This window comes from Protopterus annectens, chromosome 4.part0 (genome assembly GCF_019279795.1).
Source record: "Protopterus annectens isolate FY-2018-M chromosome 4.part0, PAN1.0, whole genome shotgun sequence".
Classification (NCBI taxonomy): Eukaryota; Metazoa; Chordata; order Ceratodontiformes; family Protopteridae; genus Protopterus; species Protopterus annectens.
This window is the reverse complement of record NC_056733.1, coordinates 890,881,977-890,908,012: the sequence shown is the minus strand read 5'-3', so window position 1 is coordinate 890,908,012 and position 26,036 is coordinate 890,881,977. Positions and strand designations below refer to the sequence as shown.

At 43.4% G+C, this 26,036-nt stretch overlaps 1 protein-coding gene across 4 annotated transcripts in view; it reads left to right on the top strand.

Moving 5' to 3' along the window:
• Positions 1 to 26,036, top strand: part of EIF4ENIF1 (eukaryotic translation initiation factor 4E nuclear import factor 1) — a 1,251,142-nt gene that overhangs the window by 542,580 nt on the left and 682,526 nt on the right. For all 4 annotated transcript variants that reach the window (XM_044068847.1, XM_044068848.1, XM_044068846.1 and 1 more), the window contains one exon: positions 1,112 to 1,283. In XM_044068847.1, the coding sequence (XP_043924782.1) occupies positions 1,112 to 1,283 (172 nt within the window). The remainder of the gene's footprint in view (positions 1 to 1,111; positions 1,284 to 26,036) is intronic.

Below are 26,036 nucleotides of genomic sequence, written 5' to 3'. Positions count from 1 at the left end.
CTAAACAATTTAACTTTGGCTCTAAATAGGAGGGTGTTGAGGTAATGTAGTTTGTGAGGTGGTAGGTCTGACAGGGTTGATTGTTTAAGGGATTGGTTGAAGATAGTTGAGGTTAGATGTTCATATTTAGAAAGGACATAGTACAGGTAGGATAGCAATTTAAAAGGAATAGTATTGTGTATTTGGATTTGGGTATGGTGGCCATAGTGAATGGTTAAATAGTAAGTGGGGAAAATTTGAAGAGGATGTTGGTGGGGATATTTTATTTGGGTATTGTAGAAGATGGGGATAATGAGTTTGTAAATTAAGAGCTTACTGATGTAAGGAGTATAAGTGGTGGGATAGGGTAATTAGCACTTGAGTGGGAGGTTGGGATTGGTTGTATAGGAATGGGGTGTGGCCAGTGGAGGTTTATAGTTAGGACCCCTGGGGGTGGGTGGGAATTGGGAGTACGGGAGCAGAGTGAGACTGCAGGGTGAACGGGGCGGCTAGACACAAGGAAATGGGTTGTGTACATATGTTATGTAGGTGAGCTCCTGCAGCTGTATGCCTATCCTTGTGCATTGATGCTACTTTTGTTTTGCATGTCTGAGTTGGTGTTAAATTCTTGCTACATTTAGACGGTTTCATGTTCTAATTGAGTAATTCTTATCTATCTTCACTAGTGCTTCAGTTTCAATGTGAGGCACTGCTTTTTACTACATTCTAGAATGAAACTGACAAATGTTAAATATCAGGTTTATGCTGATTGCTTGCTGCTCGCCTCTTTTAGACAAGATGCTAGAATGCATCACTGAATTCTCTATTGTAGCTCTTTTGAGAGCCTTGAGTGTCAGCTTAAGGCAGCAATGGTAAATGTTGAAGGCTGTATCTGTAGTCATCGCAGTGAATTGGCTGCAGAGGGAAGATAAAACCAGTGCACCAAAGCTGTTTTCATTGTGTTAAGGGCAGTGTGCTGCATCTGAGTAGCCCTTTTTGTTTATCACGGTGTGCTTTTAGAAGAAATTTAGTGGCTTCATTTAGTGAAGTCCTTGAACTGCACTTAAAGCTAAATATAAGTAAAAGAATCTGATTAGTACTGGTTGTTCACTAACCTTTTATTCTGTGGCAGGAGATTCTGGGTCCACAGATGGCAAGACCACCTTCTGATGTATTGAGCAGTCTTTTGAGGGGCTCTGAACCCAACAGTTTGATACATGGTCAGAGAGGGACAGCTCCTTTGCATCCATTCCCACCTCGGGCTTCTGCAGAGTATTTGGGCCCCAGGATGCCATCTCCTGTTGGTAAGTTGTTTCCCTGTTGCGTGACTTAGCGCTGGGTAGGGAAGATAGCCAGATGTATTTTCCATCTTTATAATGCTGTAACTCAAATGTGCTGATGAGCAAACCATTTAAGTGGACTTGAAGCCCAGTTATGTCTTTGAAGTATGTATAAGAGGTCTGGCCAAACAAAGTACATTTTGTAAGGAGTGCGTTGTTGCTTAGGAATAAGCCTGCATTTTGACCTCCAGTAATCTAGTTATTTCATCTAGCAGTGAAATGTTAGAAGTTGTTTTACTGAAGGTTGGAGGTGGTTATAAAGCAGTTTTGAAAGATGAGGTTATTTCATTACTGATTAGTTCATTGCTTGATTATTTTTAAACGTCTTTATCACTTGAGAACTATTTATATAAAAGTAATCTTACCATATTACGTACACATTTACAAATGTACATCCTTCTGTACAATACCTGTCCATTATATACATTTGTTCAAATCATGCTGTCTCTTAAACCTCATTCCTCCTCCAAAACATTTTCTGTGTTATCACATTTTCCCTTTTTTGTGTAATTTACTCCTTTCCTAAAGATCTCGCTTCCTGTTTTATCTGTTGCAGTATGTCACCATTTCAAGTATTTTTGGCTTGGACTTAGATTTCTATTTTCTATTTGCCGGTATGGCAGTCACCAGAATTAAACTTAGAAGGCCTTGGTGTCTAGGCAATTCAGATCCTGTATCCTAGTTAAAAAATTTCCTTTTACAATTAATTGCTTGCCATGTGTTCTTGACAGAGTACTCTGTAGGGAATTTTAAAGTCTGATATCTCTGTACACACAACATTCTTCCCAGATACTTTTTGTTTACACCTCCAAGATTTGCCATTTATTCAGAGTCTGTTTGGGTTATAGAAGTACCTGTGCAAACACTTACAGGCAAAAATCCTACCTCTAGACTTCACATATTTGGGAATCATACATATGTCCTCCCATTGTTGCTTATGTAATGAATTCCCAATCTTTTATGACCTCAGATTTTTTTGTAGTGTAAGAAAACAAGAAGATACCACGGCAAAACATTTATTAAAATTCCAGCACAGTTGTTAAGGCACTAAAACCAGAAATAAGTGCTTTCAGCTTTTTGCCTTCAGATCTGCATTTACAAACCTAATGTTCAGTTAATTACTAAAATCATCCAATAAAATTCAAAGCGAATCATCCCTAACCTCAGCGTTTGACACTGGGCATGCCTCTTTTTGCATATGTGATTAACAGAAGTGAAATCTGCAGAGGAAATAGTCAGTGATGTAACTTCCACAGGAAATGTTAGTGATGCATTTTGAATTTTATTGATGATTTTAGTATTTAACTGAGCATTAGATTTGTAAATGCTGATCTGAAGGCAAAATGCTGAAAGCGCTCATCTCTTGTTTTTAGTGCCTTTAAAAGTGTGGTGGAATTTTAATAAATACTTTTTGCTGTGGTATCTTCTATTTTCTTACACTTGGATTCATTTTTCAGAAGTGATTTTGCTGGCTTACCTGGATTCATTTGTTCATTTTTGTAGTTGTGCAATGTTTTACAATATGCTTTAATTCATTTTTAACAGCATCTGTTGCAGTTTAACCAAAAACTTGGCCACTTCAGGTCTTCCACTTAGTATTCCCTTATCCCTTTCTCTCTGCCTATACTCTATCCTTCCCTGAAAGGGAATACAGTCTTTAGTCTGCAGTCCAAATGATTTTTTAATTTCTTCCTGTTCTGTTACCTTTAGCCCCTCTCCATTTTTGTTCACAGTACCTTAGTTCCTTTGCCAGCTTCCTCCTGTAAATTCTGGCCCCTCTTGTCTGTTCTGTATACCCCTAATTGCAGTCATTCTTATCGGCAGAATCTTTTCTCCATTCCTGTGTTGGCTTGGTGTACTTCTGCTACTTTTATGAATATAATATTTCATATGACTGTTCTCTTTAAAGGTCTGCATCCAAAATTCCACTCTGTCCTTACTACTTGAATTATCCCCTTCCACTTGAAATTACGTCTTTCTGCTTATGTATGAGAGCCTTAACTGTGTAGCTCTAAAATGTCCCTTCAAATCAGGTAATCCTAAAACTCCTTCTGTTGGAAAGATTGTTATCCCACTTGCTGCTTTCTCTGTTCCCCTATCCACAGCTCTCCATTAGTTGATAAAATTGTCTGATTTGTGTATAAAGCTAAAAGGACTAAAGCTTTTCTATTGCTTGTATCTTGCTATCCATAGGCAAAAGCTTCCATTTTCTCAGTTTGTATTTTGGTCTCGTCTCACATCCTTAGCTGCCATAAGAGTCCTTAAAACATACTGCTCCATATTTCATTTTATCGTATCTCCATAAATATGGGCATTGCTGAACTAATTCATGTGTGAATACGTAGATTACAGCTGATGTCCTCTTCCTATGTTGCTGTATTCATACTGTGGGATTTCCTGCCTCAGGCGACCTGTCGCTGGCTCCTATACAAAAGCTTAAGCTTGGCTGCTGTAGGTGTGTGGGATGTCGCATACAGGGCCATAACCAGGGACCATAAATGATATCTGCATGCATATACCACAGAACCTTTCAGCTGCAGGAAAGTACTGCTTCGGCTGTTTTGCTTTTACGACCAAAAACTTCAAAAGGTAAGTATCCCATTGGGGTTTTTTATGTACACTTGAGCTGGTTGCTGCAGATTTCCCTTTTAGCAGATGTCAGAGAAAGAGCCAAGTAATTGTGGGTGTCTAGTACCGCACAGACTCTCGTGACCAATGTGTTTTGCTTAGGAAAGGAGCACAACCATAAGCCCTGCTCCATTTGTCAGTCTTTTGTGCCAAAAACCCTATGCAACCAGTTGGCTGCACTAAATTTTATATTTGGAAAATCAAAGATTAAAACGCCTCACACTCTGGATGGATTCAGAGTTGGCTGCCCAAGCCAAGCAACTGAGAGAAGGCCAATGTTTCTAGGCATATTCCTGACTAATGATATAGGGGCTGAGGGACAACAGATTTCTGTTGGCTTCAGTTCCTCTGGAAGATCCTATTATAGCAGTCACTGAGCACATCGGCAGATTTGATCCAGACACCGGCCACAACTGATGGGGGGGGGGGGCATTTCTTGGTCGGCTGACTGAGATCTCTACTGCTGCAGCCCTAAGCCCATGCCAACAAAGAAAAAAAAGGCAACACTTGTGCCCTACACCTCAAGGAACTCCAGATGGCAGTCATTTACCAATTCCTTAAGGGCAATAAAGGCTTGCATTAGGCCCATAGGCCCTGCACCTACCAACATTCCTGTGCTGAGCCCCAGGCCAGCCTCTGCTTCCTCCCTCCCTTTACCCACTACTCAACAGGGAGAAACAGACTAGTCCTGCTCTTGAGGAATCCGTTTCCTATGTCTCAAGTTGCTTCACCTATGGATTATTACTCCCCAGACTAAGACTGTTGAGAGTCCCCACCATGGATACTACCTTTAGGGAAACTATTTCAAAAATGAAAGAGTACTTCAAGTGGGATACTACCTTAATGTCAGATACCCAGAAAAGATATTTTGAACTTTTGCAACTTTAGTCTCCCTCTCCTTCAGTTATTCCTCCTGTGCGTCTAGCCTTCCTGGATGCCTTTAACTCTGTCTACAAGAATCCAGATTCTCAACCTCTTGCCCCTAAAAGGCTGGATGTTTTACAAAGTGCCTGATGACCAGAAGTTTCTGGTGAAACCTCCCCTGGCAGACCCAGCATTTATTGCGGTGTCCCCAGACAGTCTAGGCAGTTGCCTTCTGCTTCACATTTGCCAACAAACAGCAAAACCATGGACAGAATGGGTAAGAAGGTATACACCTCCTCTACCCTGGCCTTAAGGGCCATCAATTACCAAACCCACATGGATAAATATGCCCTGGACCTGGTCTCCCAGGCTTCCACCCCAGACTGTCCAACCAAAGCTGCCATTGAAATCGATAACTCGCTTGCTACACAAGTAGCCGGACACACTATATTAGGTGGTTATGATGCAGCAGAGGCCTAAGCCAGGTCTGCTGCATCTGCTTTGTGCAGATACTCCTGGCTTTGCCTACAACCTCTACCAGAGAATTTTTTAAGTCCAAAATCATGGATGCTCCACCACAACCTTTTATTTGAGAAAAATTCGGCAGGACTTTTCAAAAACTTAGAGAAGCAAAACTGCAGGACATTAAGCATCTGCTGCTGTCCCCCTTCCCTAGATATTACAGGAACTATCCAGCAAAAACATCCTTTGTCAGAGGGACTTCCTTAGTGTCCTGATCCAGGAGACTGCCTTACTCCAGACTCCCCAACTCTCAGCCCACAGCCAAACAGCTCTTTCCAGACAGAGGGGGCCCCTCTTCAGCATGACTGTTCTGCTCAACTGCCTCTGTCTGCCTGCCTTACCCCACTGCCTTCCCTTCTGGAAAACTGCCTCTGTCTGCCTGCCTTACCCCACTGCCTTCCCTTCTGGAAAACCATCACCTCTGATCTTTGGGTTCTTCCCATCATCCAGAAAGGATATTTTCTATCCTGGAAGGAAACAAAAAAACCAAAAAATTCCTTTCCCTCCAAAATCAGCTTAGTCTATTCCCTCTCATTTTGCAGACTCCTGACTCTAGGAACTATAAAACCAGTTCCCTTGAGAGTAAGGACAAGGCTTCTATTCCAGTCTTTTCTTAGTTCCAAAAAAGATGTTTCTTGGAGGCCAATCCTGGACTTAACTTATCTGAACCTGTTCCTAAAGGTTCCCTCCTTCAGGATGTTCTCCCTTCAAGCTGTCCTACCTCTCATCCCCTCCCAAGCTTTCATGGTCACTGTGGACCTAAAGGATGCTTACCTGCACATTCCCATCAGGCCCTCCCACAGGAATTTTCTACGCTTCACTGGCCTCTTCACATTTTCAGGTTGCAGCCTTGCCCTTTGGCTTATCTACGGCTCCCAGAGTTTTTACATAGTGCTTGACCCCAGCCACTGCCTATTGCAGAACCAAGGGAGTCCAAATCTACCCTTACCTGGTTGACATTCTCATACTGGCAGAATCTGAGTCCACCCTACAAACCCCTCTCCAGTTCACCATGTCTTTCCTTCACAACTTGGGATTCACCCTAAACCTCCAGAAATCCTCCTCTTCCTCAACAGGACAAAGTTTTCCTAGGCTGCAGGATCAGAAAAGACCTGATGAGATCATTTCTTCCACCGGACAAAGTGCAGTCTCTTGCCACCCATTTTCAAAGCCTACTTTCAGAATAGCATCTGTCTGCAAGACAATTTCTGCAAGTCCTAGGTCTCGTGGCAGCTACTATTCCTATGCTCCCATTAGCCAGGATGCACATGAGAAAATTCCAATGATACCTAAAGAATGTGTGGTCTGAGCCAGCATCCACTAGACAAACCTATTCCCCTTCTGCCCCGCTTAAAAACAGTTTAAGTGGTCGATTCTGCAAATCTTACAGCACCAGGCCATTCCTCTGCAACTCCCCCCTCACCACCACCACTCAATCCATGCCCACAGATGCATCAGCCCTAGGGTGGGGGGCAGCGATACAGGACTTCAGGGCACAACAGTGTTGGACCCCTGCCCTGCAAAATCAACACATCAATGTCAAGAGAAATGACTGCTGTCTTGCTGGCTGCTCTAAAAGCTTTCCTTATCTTGCAACCAGGGCTGCTCCCCATTGTGACAGACAACACAACTGTCATGCGGTACCTCAAGCAAGGAGGGGCAAAGGCATACCAGTTATGTCAGATAATCTACAAATCTGGGATCTGGCAGCCAACAACAACCTTTTCCTGCAGGATTCTTACATCCCTTCTCAGGAAAACAAACAAGTGGACTTGCTCAACATAACATCCTCTCAACATGAATGGATGTTGCACAGGGATACCTTCCTAGACATTGTCCACCAGTGGGCACACCAAGTAAATCTGTTTGCCTCCCTCCAGAACACACACATTCTGCACCAGGGGATCACACACTACTAGCCTGGAGAGTGAATGCCTTCAGCTTTCCATGGAAGGGAATGTTCCTGTAGGCCTTTCCTCTAAAAAGAGGTTCTTCTGAAGATCAAAAAGGAACTATCAAAAGTCCTGCTGGAGACTCCCTATTGGCCATGGCAACACTGGTTCACCCTTCATTCTCTAGCTAAGGGCAGTCACCACAAGTTACCCCCACATGGTGAACCTACTAACGCAACAAAAGGATCTCTGGTTCACCCTTCATTCTCTAGCTAAGGGCAGTCACCACAAGTTACCCCCACAAGGTGAACCTACTAACTCAACAAAATGATCTCTCATTAACCCCCAGCTGTTTTTGCTGCACTTAACTCTTTGGGTGAACAACTTCTGATCCCTTTCAGACCACATTGCTCAGAGGATGTGCTCAGTCCTGAGGGAGGCCAGGAAACCAACTACTAGAAAAAAATTTGTCTAAATGGCAGATTTTCAAAATGGTGTTCTCTTAAGGACAGGGATCCTTTTCAGGCAGATCAGACACTTGTTCTTACCTATATATGTGAGCTCATTAAGGAAGGACTAGCATATTCAGTGAAAGTCCACCTTTCTGCCATTTCAGCTTGCGTTTACAGCCACCACTGCTTTCCAGTCTGGACATTAGACTTTTCCTGAGAAGGGTCTTTCATATTAGACCACCAAGAAAACCCAACCCTTCTCCCTGGGACCTCAATTTCGTGCTGGAAAAACTTGCCTTAGCTCCTTTTGAGCCAGCCAACACAGCTTCTCTGCCATTGTGCACATGGAAAGCCATTCTTAGTGGCCATTGCCTCTGCTAGAAGAGTGTCTGAACTACAGGCCCTCAAGTGGCCTGTCCTCATTACACCACCTTCCACAATGACAGGGTGACCTTGTGCACAAATCATTCATGCCCAAAGTGGTGAACGAGCTATCCTTAAATCAGTCCATTCATCTACCTTCCCCTCTCCAACTAATACCGCAGAGAGGATCCTTCATTCACTAGATGTGCACACACAGCTGAGGTTCTACTTAGACAAAACTAAGTGCTTCAGAAAATCTGACCAGCTGTTAATCTCCTTCCACTTCAGGGGTCTGGGTAAGGCAGTCTCCAAACCATTTCTTGTTGGATCAGGAAGTCCATTCTCTCCTGCTACTCACGACAAACCATTGCCTCAAGGAGTTGGGGCTCATTCCACTAGAGGCATGGCTACCTCCAAGGCCTGCCTTAGAGGATCGACACAGCCTCTGTCATGGAAGCAGCTTACCTGTTCTACAGTTCACACTTTCACTAAACGCTCCAAGCTAGACCAGGTCTTGGGGCCCAAGAAGGATTTGCTAGGGCAGTCCTGCAGGGATTCTTGGAATCCCCTACCTTTGCCCCCTCCCTTCACTCCTAGCTATGGTACTCTCCCACAGTATGAATACTACAACATAGGAATAGAAGGACATGGAATAGTTCTATAAAATCTTACCATAACCATAGATGTCCTTCTCTTCCATGTTGCAGTATTCCTTCCCTCCCTCCATACCCCCTTTTTCCTGTCTCTACTGGATGGTTGGTTTGTGACCTCTGTATCCACTCTCTACATGCTTATTTGTACAGCCCTTCAGGGACATTTGCTCCTTCGCCTCAACTTATTTAGTACACCTTCTCCTGGGCTTCAAGTTCTGAGGTCTGTGTGTACAGACGTCACACTTATGGTCCCTGGTTTATGGCTGTGTGTGTGATGCCCCACACAGCCAGACTTGAGCTTTTGTATAGAAGCCGACGTCTAGTCACCTGAGCTGGGAAATCCCACAGTATGAGTACTGCAACATAGAAAGATCTATGGTTATGGTAAGATTTTGCACAACTGTTTTCCTTATCGTTTTTTGTATTGCCCCCCCCCCCCCCAAAAAAAAAAATCAATGCATCGCAACAGTCCTGTCCTGGTTTTATGTACAAAAAAATAGTCTGCAAGTAAAGAATTTTTCTTGAATACTGTGCCAGTTGTCCTTGAATTTCTGAATCATTTTTGTTTTGCCAGTGATCCTATACGTAACCCAAAGGGGGAACAAGACACCCCTACCTGTTTCTTTTCAGACCCATTATCAAAAAGGAATACTCTGGCTTGATTTTTTTTTAATCTATCTCTTGTATATTCTAATTAACCTTTTTGTATCAGGAAATGCAAATGCTTCCATTGCCCTACTTTAAAAAAAAAAAAAAAAAAAATCAGCTTCCTCTACTGAATGCTTTCTCTGCATCAAGACCCACCGACAGTGATGGCATTTTCTTGCATTCTGCTTCCCTCTGGATCATCATTGGTAATGTTAAATGTTTACCTCCCCTGCAGAAAGCTTTAGGCATATTTGCCATTCTTTTAGCCATTATAGACTGAATTTATAATCAGTCATACCTCTTAAGTGCCCAAATTATTTTCTCATTTTTGGACAGTTTGTGGTTTTCTGGCAGATCAGTGAGGATTGAAGGCACTAAATGACAGGCATTTGAGTTTGACTTCTTATACTTCAGGCAATGATTTTTGAACGCATTCTGTTTATACAAGATTTTAAGAGCAGTATTTAAAATCTGTCCCTATTTTTGGGCCTTTGTCCCTCCAGTATTTTAAGCTATCCAGGTTTCTTGCACCAAGGTTGAGAGGGGTTCAGGCGCCTAGGCAGCGAGATTTCCCTGTGGTACATTTGACTGGGGACACATGGCTGAAGTGACAGCTGCAGAGAAATATGGTTGCAAATTCCTTGTGGGCAAAGAATATGTTGCCATGCCCACAACTTCAATAGACAAATGCACAGGGGGAAAGCAATGTCCATGGTCCCCAAGGGAACATGAGACAGCAGGCAATATAATATGACTCATCAGCAGCAGGCTGGCCAGAGGGCATGTCAGTGGCTGTTAAAATGCAGTGCACAATGAGCAAGTGCCCTCATAATCGGTGTGTGGACCATTGCTCCCTTCAGGGTCTAGGGAACATTACCTAAAATGCATATAGGAGCATAAATCTGACTAAAGTAGCCTGCTGGATTTCCTCCATGGTATAGCACTTCTACATGTATGTACTGTACACTGAGTGCAAAACTCATTACTTCTGCCTCCATGCATTTGGTTAATAAAGCTGTGAGAGCATGGCAGTGTGCTTCTCTTTGCCCACAGGGAATTTGCAAACAGCCATACTCTTCTGCAGCTGAATGTCACTTCAGCTATGTGTCCCCAGCCAAATGTACCATAGGGAAATGTCTCACTGCCTAGGTGTCTGAACCCGTTGAGAGCTGTGATCGTGTAAAACTGAAACGGGCCAATATGAATTTGGATCTGATGGAGCTTTGTAATCTTCAGATCTGATGCCCTCTTCATTCATCCTCACAATAGGGTCTCTGATCCGAACCTCTGATCTGGCTTGGCCACATCTTCCAGACTTGGATCAGACTCTCAAGCTCCTCCCTCTAGGTATAATGCACTACACCCACCCAAGCACCTCCGATATTTGCCGCATTCAGAAGCCAGCCAGAAGATCCAGTCTCGATCATTTCCTTTCATAGCTTTTTTGGTATTTGCGAGTGTGCCCCTCCCTCGGAGTGTTTTGGAATTCTGTAGTTTCACGTGATATGGTTAGAATTTGAGTTTTTCTGCAGTCTGCTTAGTTCTGGTACAGGTTTACAGTTGGCACGTCTGCTTATTTTCACTGTATGCTCTGCCTTGTCTTTCCTAACTTAAAAATTGTGCGGTAGTTTTAAATTGCTATTTACCGTTTGACTGCTGCTGTTAAGCAGGCTTTTCTTTTTTTTGTGAGCTTCAGCCAGTGTTCTGTAAGTTGTTAGACAAGTCATCTCCCTGTTTTCAAGAGATGTACTTGTGGGCACAAGATCCTCACTCAAGATGACCTCAAGGAGTGTATCTACTGTTTGTCTGCTGAATGTCTGATTAATGTGTCAAGAGGCTGAGTGTGCTGACAGGCACAATAAGTTGATCTTGAGGGGTCTACTTCCTTTCTCAGCTTCTGAGTCTCAGTCCCCCTCCATGACTTCATCTTCCTCCTCCAAGGAGCCTTGGAGGTATGTCCCTGCCTCCCCAAGAGACCCCTTGGAGCCCAAGACCAAGTCAAAGAAATCTTTGGATCCAGCTTCCTCGGATGTGAAGTCTTCTGCCGTACCGGATCCACAGGCCTCTTCCAGAGCTAGCTGCGGTCCTCACTATATCCCCCTTCCAGTCTTTTGCTGTGGTGTCTGATCCTAGGGCTGTGGAGCCAAGAGCTCAAAGCAGGTCCCTATGTCAGCCAGGACAGTCCATGTCACCTAAGCTTAGACATGCCAGACCCCCTCGTTGGCTTCCTCCAAGTGTTCTGAAAGCTGGTCCAAGGCAGACATGGACAGAATGATGTGGAAATTCCTCAAGACTCTGATTCAGATGGGGGTGGTTTCTGCTCCATTCCCTGTTAGAGCTGCGAGCTTCTTAGCCCTTGCCATCAGAACTTTTCCGATTTGTCCCTCTGTTTCAGAGTTGCAGAGCTTGGGACTTCCAAGAGTGTCTGTACCAGGTGAAATCACGTTCCTCTACACCAGTAACACCCCAGATCAACCTTGTTCCTGCTTCCTCTGAGCTGAGGGAATCTCTGATCCGAGAGGTGGGGGAATGGGGTTGGCTCCACCCTAGATACTTCGGCCTTTGACAGCTCTGGTTACATTCTTTCTGGAGGCCACGGATCCGAAACGAGTTGACAGTTTTCATTTGTTGCTTTGGTTCAGAGGGAAGTGGGCAGGAATTCTCTGGATCCATTGGCTTTCCAAGTAGTGGAAAGGGTTTTCTGTAGTGGGGAACTCATGTCCTGCAGACTACTCCTGTACTCCCATTGGATCTTTGCTTTCAGCCCACATATTCTATCAAGAGTCTCTGCGCCAAGCAAATGTCCAAGATCTTCTGACCTAGGAAGGATCCCCTTCCAATAATTGAGTACCCCACAGAGGAAGTCCCCCCCCCCAGAAGAATTGCAAATGGAGGCATACTGACTCCACGTTTGTCATTAAGTGAAGACACTGACTTTAAGGGAGAAGGATCCCCTCGATTCCCCCACCTGATGTCTCCTTTGGAGATGTGCTAGAGATCCTGAAGCTGAAAAGTGGGTGGTCTGTCTTGACTCTGAGAAGTCTGTGTTCTTGGAGGCTGAATGGCCCATTGGCATCCTGGTTGACCCCCCCCCCCCCCCAGCAGATGACTTTGCTCTGGTATCCCACTGGGCTTGAAAGGAACCGGATACCATCAAGTTGATCTGCAAGTTCTCTGATAGGTTTCTGGTCCCGCCAGCCCACAGGAAGCCTTGGAGTTAGGGTCCTGTAGTTGATGCCATCTTGGTGGTGGCAGCCACTAAGAGAAAACATGCAGAGGAATCTGCCATGTCTTTCTGCCTAACAAGGAGTGTAGAGCGCTGGACAGATTAGGAAAGCAGATTTACACTTCCGCCACCTTTTGTGCTGCAGTTAAACTATCTGGCTCACTTTACCTGGCTTCAGAGATTTGATTCAAGGAGCTTTCAGATGGTCCATGCCTGCAGAGGACTTCAAGAAACTTTCTCCCAAGCTGGCCACTATTACAAATTCCTCTGAGGCTAATCTCCTATACAGCTAAAGATTCCTGTTGAGCTGCTGCTTCAGGTCTGTCCTCAAGGAGACATGCCTGAATGAGACTGACTTTGCATAACTCTTTAAGGCTTAATTTAAAGCCCATTTTGATGGCTCATCACTGTTTGGGCTGTTTACTAGGTACTCTTGCATGCCGTGAAAAGGAAGAGAAGACCTTTTCTGCTATAGGAATCAAATTTTCTACGCCACAGAGGTCCAATTCAAGGAACCAGCATGCGAGTAAGAAAATGTGGTTCTGTAAATCGCAAGGACTTTGCCAGGACATGTGCAGGGACCCCTCTTTCAGAGGCAGAGAAAGGAGGCTCTAATGGTAGATGTTGCTGCAAGGGGTGGGGTAGACTGCAAAATCAGGGCTTTAGAGATCTGTTCTCTGAGAAGCCTTATCAGTGTTCCTGAAGCACTGCCCAGCTGTCAGTCTGTGGAGGCAGTCGGTGGTGGACTTGCTTTGCCTCAGAAGTCTGGACTGACTTGACACATCTCTGGGCACTATAATATCCAGAGTATATTGCATTCAGTCTTCCTTACCTCTCCCAGACGCCAGCAAAAACTCCCTGACGTGCCACCCAGTCAGAGGGAGCAGGCAGCACAAGAAGTTCAAAAACTGCTGCAAAAGTCTTATAAGATGTCCCGACTGAACAGAGGATTTGGAACTTACTCTAGCATTTTGGTGCCAAAAAAAGACGGGGGACCCAAGACCCATATTGAATCTAAGCAAATTGAATCTGTGTATGAAGTCTAGGTTCCGAATGGTTACAGTCCATTCCATTCTGCCACTGTTGCAAGGGACGATTGGATGTGCTCAGTAGATCTAAAGGATGTGTGCCATCGCATCAAAATGGATGGGCAGTCCAGGAGACATGTGCTTTCAGCTGGGAGCCAGTCACTTCAGAGCACTGCCATTTGGGATTGCCACAGCTCTTCGGTATTAGTATGACAGACGCAGCAGCACCCACACACATCCTGATGTTTCCTTTGTCTCTGGCTTGGAAAAGTTGATGCCTCATGGGGGCAGTGAGAAGACAGTCACCCTGATAAAAATGCCACACTATCTGAAAACCACCATAAAGTCCAATCAGACTCTTGTACAGAGGGGATGCACTTGAACACGAGGGGACCAAATGAACTCTCTTCCTGTACATAGCATAATAACACTGAAGAGTCGAGGTCAAGAACTGTTCTAATCAGCCCCCCCCCCGGCACTTCTAATCAGCCCCCCCGGCACTTCTAATCATTACATACTTTGGGGTCCACGTTAGGAGTGATGTTGGTTCTACTGGCAAAATCTTGTGCGAATCCTTCAATGGACATTGGTAATACAGTGGTTTGTACTGTCAATCTGTTCCCATCAAACTGACACCAGTTTGCAAACATCGTATTTGCTGGTTGATTCACTCTGATCTCTTTATAGGCATACCCTTTACTCCCACCCCCCTGATAGCCATGATCATGGATGCTTTCCAGTTGGTGGGGGTATTACAAGGGAAGGACAGTCCAAGGTACGTGATCCCCCTTGGATACCAGGATGCTCAATGTCCTCGAGATGAGAGCAGTTGTAACACTGCAAGCCTTTCACGATGTTCTCCTTCTTGGGACTGTTGCTATTAACATTGACATGTGTTGTCTGGTGCATCAACAAGCAACGAGGAACCTGTTCTTACCTGTTGTGCAGTGGGGTCATGAGGGTCTGGACATTGGCAGTTTCTTTGGGCTGCTTTCTGGTTGCAGTGCACATTCTGGGGAAAACCAAGCTGTCAGATACTCTGATCCTGATTCTGCATGAAAGCTGTCAGATACTCTGATCCTGATTCTGCATGAGTGGTCCCTCTAGTCAGTAGCAGACATGATCGCCAAATACTGGGGTCAACCTTGCTGCAACCTTTTTGCCTTTCCTCTTAAGTGCAGAGAGTTCTTTGCTGTAATACCACCTCTGGGGGAGTCCCTGAGGGGATGCTCAGGTGCATGATTGGCCCCAGGTTTCCTGTATACTTATCCCCCCTCTCTTATCTCAACATTTCTGCAGAAGACAAGCAGGTTGAAGAGTTCAGTCATCCTCATTGCCCCTTACTGGCCTTGACAGATTTGGTTCCCCTTCCTTTGGTCTCCTCCAAGATATCCTCTGTGGATACTGGAGCCAAGACACAGGACCTCTCACCCATCAGGTTTGCAGCATTGCAATCTTCAGGCCCTCAAACTGACCTCATGGTTTCTCCAGTTTCGACCATTGTAATAGTCCAGGCTTGCTTTCCCAGTCCGTAACATCATTTTAGCCAGTCAAAATATCCACCAAGCAGCACTGCAACATTAAGTAAAAGGTGTGTTGTATGGGCTGCGATTAAAAATATTCCTTCCTCTGCACCGATTTCAGAAATTTTGCTTTTTATCAGTACCTTGTTCAGAGAAGGAGCAAGTTTTTCTACCATCAAACATAAACTAACAGCAATGTCCAATTTTCATGAGTAGCTGGTCTCTCTCTACTGTTAGGTTATGCAAAGCATTTATGAAAAGCATCTTGCCAAGGCCACTCTAACTATTGATTCCCTCCATGGGACCTTACTGTTGCATTACACGGTCTTACTCAAGGACCTTTCCAGCCAGCAGCTACTTGTGACTTAATTTGTTGTAGAAGACAATTTTTCTAGTAGCCATTACATTGGCAAAGAAATTCAGAATTGCAAGAATCATCTTCCAAGCCTCTGTACATAATTTTTCACAAGGACATGGTCTCTACATACCAATCCCTCTTGTACCTAAATTAGCCAAGGAAAATATTAATAAACCCATTCATTTGCCAGTATTCTGTCCAAATTGAGTGCACTCTTCTTGATCATCGACTAAGTTTTTACCTGTTTAGAACAAAACACCATAGGAAGTCAGAACAGTTGTTTATAGCTTTTCAACTAACAAGCTAGGTAGAGCGATTATCTAAAATCACTTTGGCTAAATGGATTACTGACTGCATCACTTTCTTTCATTCACAGAATGGTTTGGAACTGCCTCGACCGCCAAGAGCATATTTGACTAGATCTATGGCTACTTCTGCCTACTCCTCTAGAATTCCTGTTTATTGTGCAGCAGCCACCTGGTCAAGCATACTTTTGTCGCACACTACAAATTGGATGTTTCTAGGAGCAGGGCTTTTGGCTCGATGTTGCTCCGGCTCATCCTTCCATAAGGGCCACCCAGGAATCCCATAGCTGGGGACTCTGATCCTACCATGAGGAGGAATGAGGATCACCACATCAGATTGGAAAGTTGTCTTGCCATAACTTGGCATCTGTGTCTCTTTATTCCACCTTAGTTTTCCCACCCAACCCACCCCTCTGCTTCTTCTAGAGGATCTATGGGAGATGGTGGGACACTCTGGTCCTGTGTCTTAGCCTTGGTTGCCTTTGTGACCTGTTTTCTCTTGATTGGATGATGGTTCAGTAAACTGTGAGGTTCTTGGGTGGGTGTAGTGCATTATGGGTAGAGGGGGGAGCTTGAGGGTCTGATCCAAATCCAAGATGTGGCTGAGCTGGATCTGAGGATCAGATTTAATACCCTGCTTTGCGGAGGAATGAAGATGGACAACACAGCTGCTAAGTTATGGTAAGGCATAGCTTTCTAGTATTACAGCCACCATGGCTTTTTTTTTTCAGGATGTTGGTGCTTCCCTTTTAAAATAGTTGACTATTCAGATCCTCCTTTCCTCCTCGCTTCCAAACTTACACTGGGATACAATCCTGTTCCTGAAGGCACTGCTGCAGATTGATTATGCATCAGTTTAATCCGTTAATCATCCATTAACTGTTCATGTGTCATCTACCATGAACCTTGGTATATTTAAGTGTAAATGTATAAATATTTTAATTTGTGCTTTTTTGATTTCTCCATTTCTCAGCTTTATATAACTTTTTTATAAAATTTTCGAATTATCTCTAATCCATCAGCAGTGTCACACTTCATTACCATGTTATTTTATCTTTATTATTAGCACGTTATCTGAAATGGTTATTGATGTGTCAAAGTTCTCAAATATATATGTTGCTGTGAAATTTATGTACTGTTTAGCCCAGTTTTACCTTGTGGAATATGTAAAACAGAGTTCCTACTGAAGTCTCTCCTATAACAAATATTTTCATAAACTTTGGAAATCTACGCTGTTGTATTTTCCCTTCTAGGCCTCCTAGATACATTCCCATCCTTGGCCAGTATCCCCTTACAACCACAAATTGACCATAATTGTTTTTTCCTGTGATCAGTATTGGAGCTCCTCTAGCTAATATAAGTACTTTTGTCCTTTCTCCGATGTTTTGCTGAACATAGATTCTGAAATCCTTTTTCAAATTCACATGCTTGGTTCTTTGTCTTCTGTAGCATTGCTGTTTAATTATATTAAGAAATATGGACTCTACACGTTCTTTCTGAGACCATTCATATTCCAAGGTAATATGGAAAATTTCTCCATTATAACTAATTATTCCCCCTGTTTTGTGTAACAGTTAAATGTCTATTTCCAGCTTTTGGGATGCAAGCACCCATTGATTGGCAGGGTAATCTTTAAAGTTTTCTTAATATTGGAACTTGTCACATCTTACAAGACTTGATCAAAAACCTCAAACAGCCGGAACAATCCCATAACCTTATCTTAATATGCACAAGTATGTACATATTCAAATTAACCCTCTTAATAGGAGCAGTTGTTCCAAATTGACAACTGCAAACAAATGCCTTAACTTGGATAAAGTTGAGGAAGTTATCCATGTTAAGATGTTACTGCCTGTGTGTATTCCACTAATTGGTCTTTATTTTCTTTCCCTCCTAGATTTGAAACGGGTTGTATGCTTTCAGAAAGTGTTGGCTTTCACCTTGAAGAAACCACTGTGCTGGCTTTTTTGTTGCTGTATATGCAGAAGTAAAAATATGCCAAGCTGATGTTTTCTGATGGTGTACTTTTGCATCCCATCTCAACAACCCAAGATTACAGCCGAATAACTTTAAAAAAAAAAAAAAAAAAAAAAGCTACACAGAAGCATGTTTCTTTTTGCATCATGCCTATTTCTTGATACTAAAAAGGCATCTGATGTCAGTTTTCATTGTCCTCATCTAATGGATTTGGATCTGAGGTGTCTGATCAGACTGATGTTGGTAAAGCTTATGGCAACTTCAAACTCTCTAGCTTCTCTTACCCACAATGCACCCTACCCATTACCTCCAATCTTGTTTGCTGCTGTTGGGTGAAAGATGTTGCTGGACTTTAAAGCTACTTGGGATTGATAGTACTTGTTTCTTGTCCAATCTTTATTTTTTTATTTTATTGCACTAATGTACTGTAGATGCCATTGGTAAAGATTTCTGTTTTCTCTCCTTTACCCTTCTAGGTTTATCTTGGTCCTTTACCTGTATAGGTAGCCTCTTTCTCCCCTTCTCATTTAAAAAAATAACTTTTCCAATATTTGATAGTTTGGATTAAGTTATTTTGTTGCCTTTCGTTCCTTGTGCTATAGTTGTGTTAGTGGCTATTATCAGTTTGTTCTGAGCCAACATGGCTGACAAATCCTGCATGGGGGGGGGGGTCTTTAAGAAGTGTAGGGGGGGGGTTCTTAAAGAATTGTAGAAAGTGGACAAGATTCCATTCTGACTTGCACACTGTCTACTGCCTTGGCTTACTCTACCTGCAAGGCAGTTGTGTGATATGTCATGCCTTCAACCCCCGAGCATTAGTGGAAAGCAAGAATAAATTAATTTTGAAGTGGCGCTTATCTTTCTTTGTCATAGCTGGAAAGACATCCAAGAAGTTGTCACTCCTCTGCAAGCTTCTCTTCTGTTTCCTGCAAGACCTCAACTTCAAAAAAGTCACCTGTTGTGAAGGTCTCTGTATCGTTGGATCCAAAGTTTTGCTCTGAGCTCCTCCATGCTTACCTGGTCCAGAGAGCTCTTAGAACTGATTCTACCCTGTTGGATCTGAGTTATTTCAGTCAACTCAGAGGATTTTGGAGCACTCTACACCTCAGAGCTTTGGCAGGAGTTTGGCTGCAGAAAGGAGTTGGCCGACAAGTTCCTCTGTTCCTAACCCCAAGGAGTTGTGGGCAGTAGATAGGTTTCGGAAGCTTGTCTGTGCTTCAGGGACCTTTGCCTCAGTCTCTGAACTATTTTTCACATTTCACCAGATTACAAAGGGAGCTGATAAAGGAACTCCTGGATATCCTCATGGGAGCTGTGTTTGAGGAGGTGAAGGGTTCAGTCGCCTCACAGCTGTCGACCCTACAATCTATTATCAAACTCTTGCATTCGGCTTGTGTCTGTGGCAGAAGGAACCTCAAGGGCATTGGGTTCAGATGTAGCCATTAGATGCCTAGATGTGCTTGTGACACTTTGTAATGCCTTTTAAGTTTATCAATTCTCTTGATAGCATGTCTGTCTTTGGCCCCAAAGTGAAAGATACGTGGTCAGTGTGCGAAGGATGGAAGACCCTTTCTGCTGTAGGTGTGCATTTTTCCATCCCCCCCAAAGATACTTAACGAATCATTGAGAGGGTGGAAAGATGTGGTTCAAGTAATCAAGAATCTTTCTAGGTCACGTGGAGGGTCCCCCCCATAGGCAGAGAGGGGAACTCAAATGGTAGACACTGCCCTTGGGGCAGAGGCCTTTAACACAAAGGGTCCAGAGAACCATTCTTTGGCAAACCCTTCCAGTGATCCTACATGGAGGCCTGATTGTCCTGTCTGGAGTCAGTTTGGGTAGTTTGTCCACCGTAGAGCCTGGATAGAGAAGAAAGATGCTTGAGTGCAGAGGATCTTTTCCAGAGGATACACAATTTCATTTTCCCTCTGTCCAATTTTCAGGAAATTCCAATGTTCCACCCAATTAGAGGAATCAAGCAGCCATTCAAATACAAAAGCTGCTTAACAGCAGTCAGTGCCCCCCCCCCAAGGCCAGAAAAGATCCAGAACTTGACTCTCTAGTGCCACACCTATCTCTTGAAAAGAGGATTTAGGGAATGGGGTTTGGAATCCATTCAGGAGCTACTATAGAGAATTGTATTCTGTAAACATTGCTAGGGAGTGGGATAAGATTAAAAACTAGGGTAGAAATAAAAGGAAGGGAGATCTGGTTAAATGGTAAGGGATTTAGTGTGACAAAGGATTGCAAAATAGGGGGAATTTGTCAGCTCAAGAAAAGGAGCAACTGCAGAATGCTACAGAAAATAAAGGATTATTTCAATATGCACGAGTTTAGAAAGATTACTGTTAAGCAAATGATTTTTTGATAATTCTAGAGCACAAACTAGCACAACAGCTCTGGCAGTGAAGTGGAAAGGGCTGTCACCAAGCTTAGGGAGCATATAACAAGTAAGAGCCTGTAGAAGTATTAGAAATATTTCAGAAATTTTATGCAAGTTTGTATAAAGCAGAGAAGTATAGAAATAAAAAAAAGGTACAAATGGAAATGTTTATGGAAGAATTAAATATGCTCAGGTTAGAGGTAGTTGAGGCTCAATTACTAACAGGCTAGGAAATGATGAGATAAAAATGGCTATGTAGAATCTATCTACCGGAAAGTGCCTGGGGATATATGGTATTCCTGTAGAAGTTTTGAAGTTAGGAGGGAAAAAAAAGATCTGGAAGGTTTTGTTTAATGGTAGTTCAAGAAGAGGAGAAATTCCAGCATCCTGGAAGAAGGCGATTTATGATACTACCTAAAGAGGGTAAAGATCTTTGGGATCCAGCTTCATGCAGGGCCATTTCTATACTCCACCATGATTAAATTGGTCTATAATGGCCAAATGAATGGCAAAGATGATGCCAAAATTGGTATGGATCAATGTGGTTTTGTGGAGGGGAGGCAAACCTTTGACGGTATTAACATTGATCCAGAGGGAATCCATGTAAGAAAATAGTATTGGTGGGTTTTGATGCGGAGTAAGCATTTGACAGACACGGACTTCATGAGCAGGGCAATGGAAGCATTTGCTTTCCCTGATGCAGTTGTAAGATGGATTAGAAGAATGAGGGATCTGAGGGGCAAATTAAGGTGGGTGGGGTCCTTTCTGTTTCTGCTTGAGTAGAGGAACCAGGCAGGGTTGTCTGCTTCCCCTTTTTGCATTATGTTTAGAACCATTGACAAAGCAAATAAGAGTTTCAGAAATTCAAGGATATAATTGGTATGGTAGTCATGAAAAGCTGGCTCTGTTTGCAAATATTTTATACATGACAAAACCAGGAAGGGACATTAGTGTTGTGGAACATTTTAAGTAGATTCATATCTTGGGATACAAAATTAATGAAGCTAAAACAAAGGCAATAGCGGTAAGTTATATACCTACACACATTGGTCCAGCAATATTTATATTTATGGGGGCATGATAAAATGAAGTGTTTAGGAGTATGGATTAGAAATGGGTCTGGCAGCTAAGGATATGTGGGAAGAGACTAAAATACAAAAACTTGAGAAATTGTAAGCTTGTTATGGATACTAAGATACAAGACATTAAAATGTTAAGTCCCTTTAGATTTATACACAGGTCAGGCATATTTTTTAACGAGAGGAAAAGCTGTGGTTAGCAATTAGAGTTGAATGATTTTATCTAGGAAAAGAAGACAGCAAGGGTAAAGTTGGGATTAGTGGGTTCTTGTAATAGAACAAGGCTGACTATGATTACCTAATTTTGGGGGGGGGGGGGTTAGAACACAGTTAAGGCTGTTGTACATAGCACAAACAGAAAAGTATAATTTAAAGTTGAAAGGAATGATGCTGATACAGGGAGGAAGCGCAAGAAATGAGAGATTTTTTGGATGCAGACTCTTGAGGAAAAATCGTACAGACTTGCATTCATAAAATAGCAGGGAGTATTCTAAGAACCAAGCCAGCATGCGAGTGGATTTTGCAGAAAGGGATGACTGTCAGTGATACAGATAATAGACAAGGGGGCTGGAATTTATTGGAGAAAACTGACAAAGGAACCAAGGTATTGGGAGCAAATAAAAGGGAATGGGAAGAGGCCAGTAGTTGGAATGCAAGTTAGAGATTACCTTCCTTATCGAGGATTTATGAGTATAGGCAAAGAAATAGGGGCTCCTGAATGAAAGACCCACACTGGTAGTTATTAATAGAATCTAGAACAGATGCTGCTGTTAAAAAGAATAATTAGTAAAGCATAAATATTGCATGATTATAAGAATCTGTCAGCAGAGCTTAGAAAGGATCGAGAAGATTGTATAAGCAATTCAGAGACAATGGGAATGAAGGATGTCTTCCAAATAGGCAACAGTCTAGAAGATTTAGAATATTTAAGTGTTTACACAAGTATTTTTATACCCCAAGTAGACTCCAAAGAATTTTTCCTCAGGTGGATAGCAAGTGTTGGAGGTGTGCCCACCAAGAAAGAGGTGGGTGGGAACATTTTTGGGAGTGCAGTGAGCTAGCAGACTTTAGGGCTTCCCTGCATACTGCTCTGTCAGGGATGCTGGATGAGCAGATTGGATTGACTTGAGAGATTTTTTTGATACAGAATCAGAATTGCCTAGACATAAGTAAAACCTTGCTGAGTCTTATGTTGGCTGCCAAAACCATTACTAGAAAATGGAAATCGAAGTCTAGACCAATTTTACTAGAACTAGTGAATATTGTTAGAGATAAAAGAACTGGAATTGGGATCTTTAGAAAAGGAAGAGAGCAAAGTACATAACAAATGGGAATTGTGGAAACAGTATATGCATAGCAGGAACTAGGTTTGAGGCAGGATTTGAATGAGCTATATAATGCTTAACTGACCATGACTGGATAGACAAGTGTATAATTGCAATTACAATTTTGTGTCTGTGTACCGTTTGCAACTGAAGTGTTATCTTTTTCATTTGTATAAATGTAAGATTGCCTGTCGTGTGAAAATTTAATAACTATGTTGGGGGGTTTGGTGCCAAAGAAAACAGGAAAATGGAGACCAATCCTGGACCTCAGCCTGAACAGATTTGCCTGAAAGCCAAAGTTCTGCATGGTCACGGATCAGTCCATTCTTCCTTTTTTGGAAAAGGACTGTATGTGCTCAATAGATGTCAGGATGTGTACTGTCATAAAAATTGGTGTTGCAGGAGATTTTCATGCTTCTGGCTAGGAGCTAGTAATCGGTTCATAGAACTGTCCTTTGGTCTCACCACAACCCCATGGTGTTAACCACCAAATTTATGGCAATGGTAGCAACTCAAGACTACAAGGATTCTGTTTCTGTATTTGGACGACTGGCTCATTGTCACTCTGACCAGACATCAACTCCTTGCAAGAGGAGTCATCCACTCTTGCTCAAGGTTAGGAATAACCATAAATTTCAAGGTCAAATCTAGAGCCACCTCAAAATCTAGAATTTGTAGGAGGGCTACTCTACACGAGATCAGCAATAACCACCGTCCCAGAATTCAAACTTAGTCAAGATAGTTTGCAGTACCATGATCTCGGCTCGCCTAGTTCTACAGGCTCTAGGATAAATGGCAGTGATGACCCTTTTTCCGCTAGCCAGGTTTCGCATGTGGATTCTACAGTGGATGTTGGCATCTCTGTGGTAGAATGATCAGCTACCCTTTGTTCACTCCAATTTGAATTACAAACTTGTGTAAGGTCTGTAGTGGATCCAATTGGAACAATTGGGACTGTCCATTTGTCCCCTCGAAGCCCAAGGCGATAGTGACCACGGGCACTTCCCAGGTAGGGTGAGGGTCATTACCTGGGAAAGTCTATGGCATGTGATCCCCAGAAGAGGCCAGTTTGCATAAATGTACTGGTGTTAAGAGCAGTGCTTAGCACTGAAAGCCCTTTCAGGATGCTGTCCTGTCAGGAACGATTGCAGTAGAATGTCAGTGGTTTGGTACATCAAAAAACGAGGAACCAGATTGTACCCCATTTGAGAAGCACTAAGGGTGTGGCAGTGAGCAATGTCTTCTGACTGCTTTTTCTTAGCAACGCAGATTCTGGGAAGTCCAACCTGCTAGCTGACTGCAGGTGCATTCCTTTACCTCATGAATGGTCTCAATCAAAGTTTGGGAAGAATTTTTCCACAAATGGACCTTGCTGTGATCTCCCCTAAACAAGTACAACAGCTGTCTTGCCCTAATCCCCCCCACAGGGGTAGTCACCAAGGGATGCTGTCCATAATTGGCCTCCCTGGATTACTTTTACATATCCCCAGTTCCCTTAATTCCAAAGTTCCTTCAGAGCTTCCAAGTTGAAGACCAGGGTCATTCTCATTGCCAAAAAGCAGTAGAAGGCAGAAGCTGTTGGAGACTCTTAACACTTTATTGCCAAGCATTTTCATCTTTAACAAAGGCTTCAGAACTGTTTTCATAAAATTCCACAATTAAATACTTTAATCATATAACCCAATCCAACAATTAAATCTTTTGGTGTTTACTGGTTTACTTATTCCCTTTGCCCCCTTTTGAACTTGACAGATTTGGTTTCCCTTCCTGTGGCCTCCATTAACCAACCTTGGATTCTGGACCTAGCATGAGACATCCAGACCTTCCAAACCTCTAGCTGACTGCTTGGTTTCTCCAATTACAGTAATAGCTGGACAAGTCTATATGCTCTACCCCTGTTTGTCATATCTGGTCTTTCCTTAAGGCATCCACTCGGTACTAAGTGGAAAAGACTGGGCTATCCAAAAGCATTTTAACGCTTTTCTTGACACCAGTTAGTCAAGTGCTGGAGTTCTTGACACTACTTTTCAACAAAGGGGCCAGTTCAACTGTGAAAATCCAATTGGCAGCAATTCTTAATTTACAGATTTGGTTTGGTCATTCACTAACCTGTCAAACTAAAGCTTTCTTGCGCAGCACAGATGTTTGTTTCACTGTTGCAGTCATCACTTGTGCGTTATCTCTGCTGTGGTAGCCGCCGGCCCGAATACCAGTCTGTTTTCTGCATCTGCTACTGTCGCCTGTAGTCTGACATCAGGTAGTCAGTGCTATAAAGCAAGGCAGCTGCGGAGCCCGTAGCAGAAGCAGTTTGCAAGTGTGCCGGTTGGTCACTACCGAGGTTGAACTACAGCTGAAAATGTCTAAAGCAAAGTACCCCGTTGGGGATCCTATTTTCTTGCAATAACCAGTGTCTGAAAAAGTTAAGTCTTGCCTGTAGAAAGCAGATCCTACACAGACTTCCATTCATACTGCATCACTTGTTGAGGCCCAGACCACAACGTCCCTTGTTGCCGGTTCTGTGACTTTCTTCACGCAGAACCATTTGCCATAGAGCCCATATTGTAGACTGGTATTTTTGTCTTCAGTCTTCGCATTCCGAAATGGCGTCAGGCAGCCAGCAATCCCATTGGACATTACGAAAAAACGCAGAGATAGACCACACAAGGCTAAGCCTTCGGCGACTCTACTGCTAAGCAGGTCTTCAGCTCTCTGTAATTCAGTGGGGTGCTTTCACAGCCCCTGATGCCTAATTGGATATCTACGCAGGCCTCTACAGAGACCCTTTGAGAGTCTGGTGTGCTGCAGAAATCTTTAGTCTTCCAAGCCTTTGGCTGTGTCTGCCTCTGTTGGGTCTGGAGCAGTGATACAGGCACCAGCATCAGAGGAGGCCTCTCGCACTACTGAATCTAGGCAAAAACAGATGTCATCTTATCCAACTACAGTTTCTCTCCGATGGATACTCTTAGGCCTAGAAGCCAGGCCACTCATAGAAAATCTGCCTCTAGCCGCCATCTTGCTCCTGCTCCACCACCCCAAGCAGAAATGCTTTAAAATGACGGAGGATCTCCTCTCCCTTATCAGGGGTAGTTAGGCCACAACTTCACCTCAGACTGCTTGAGGATTCAGATGCAGAGGAGTCCATTCCTTCTGCACCCCCACCAGAAGACCTTCCCTTTGGGAAAACCCTTCACACCCTCGGAACATTTCCAATGGGAATCTCAGGATTCCCCTAATCTAAGAGAAGACTGTTTCTGCACCTGCCCCAGCACAGACCCCTGGCCACCCCCTATTTGGAAGTGGTGGATGTCCATGAATCCAGCTTGGCCCCTGATACCCTACCACGTGCCCCCAGAAAACCTTTGACTTGGAGAGCTTTGAGCGTGTTTAAATGAAAGGGCCTTTGGAGTGGGAAAGAGGATCTGATAGTGGTGGAACCCTTGGAGCAGAGGCCTGTTCCAGTGCCCTCTGCCCCGGTCTACCTTGACTTCAGTTCC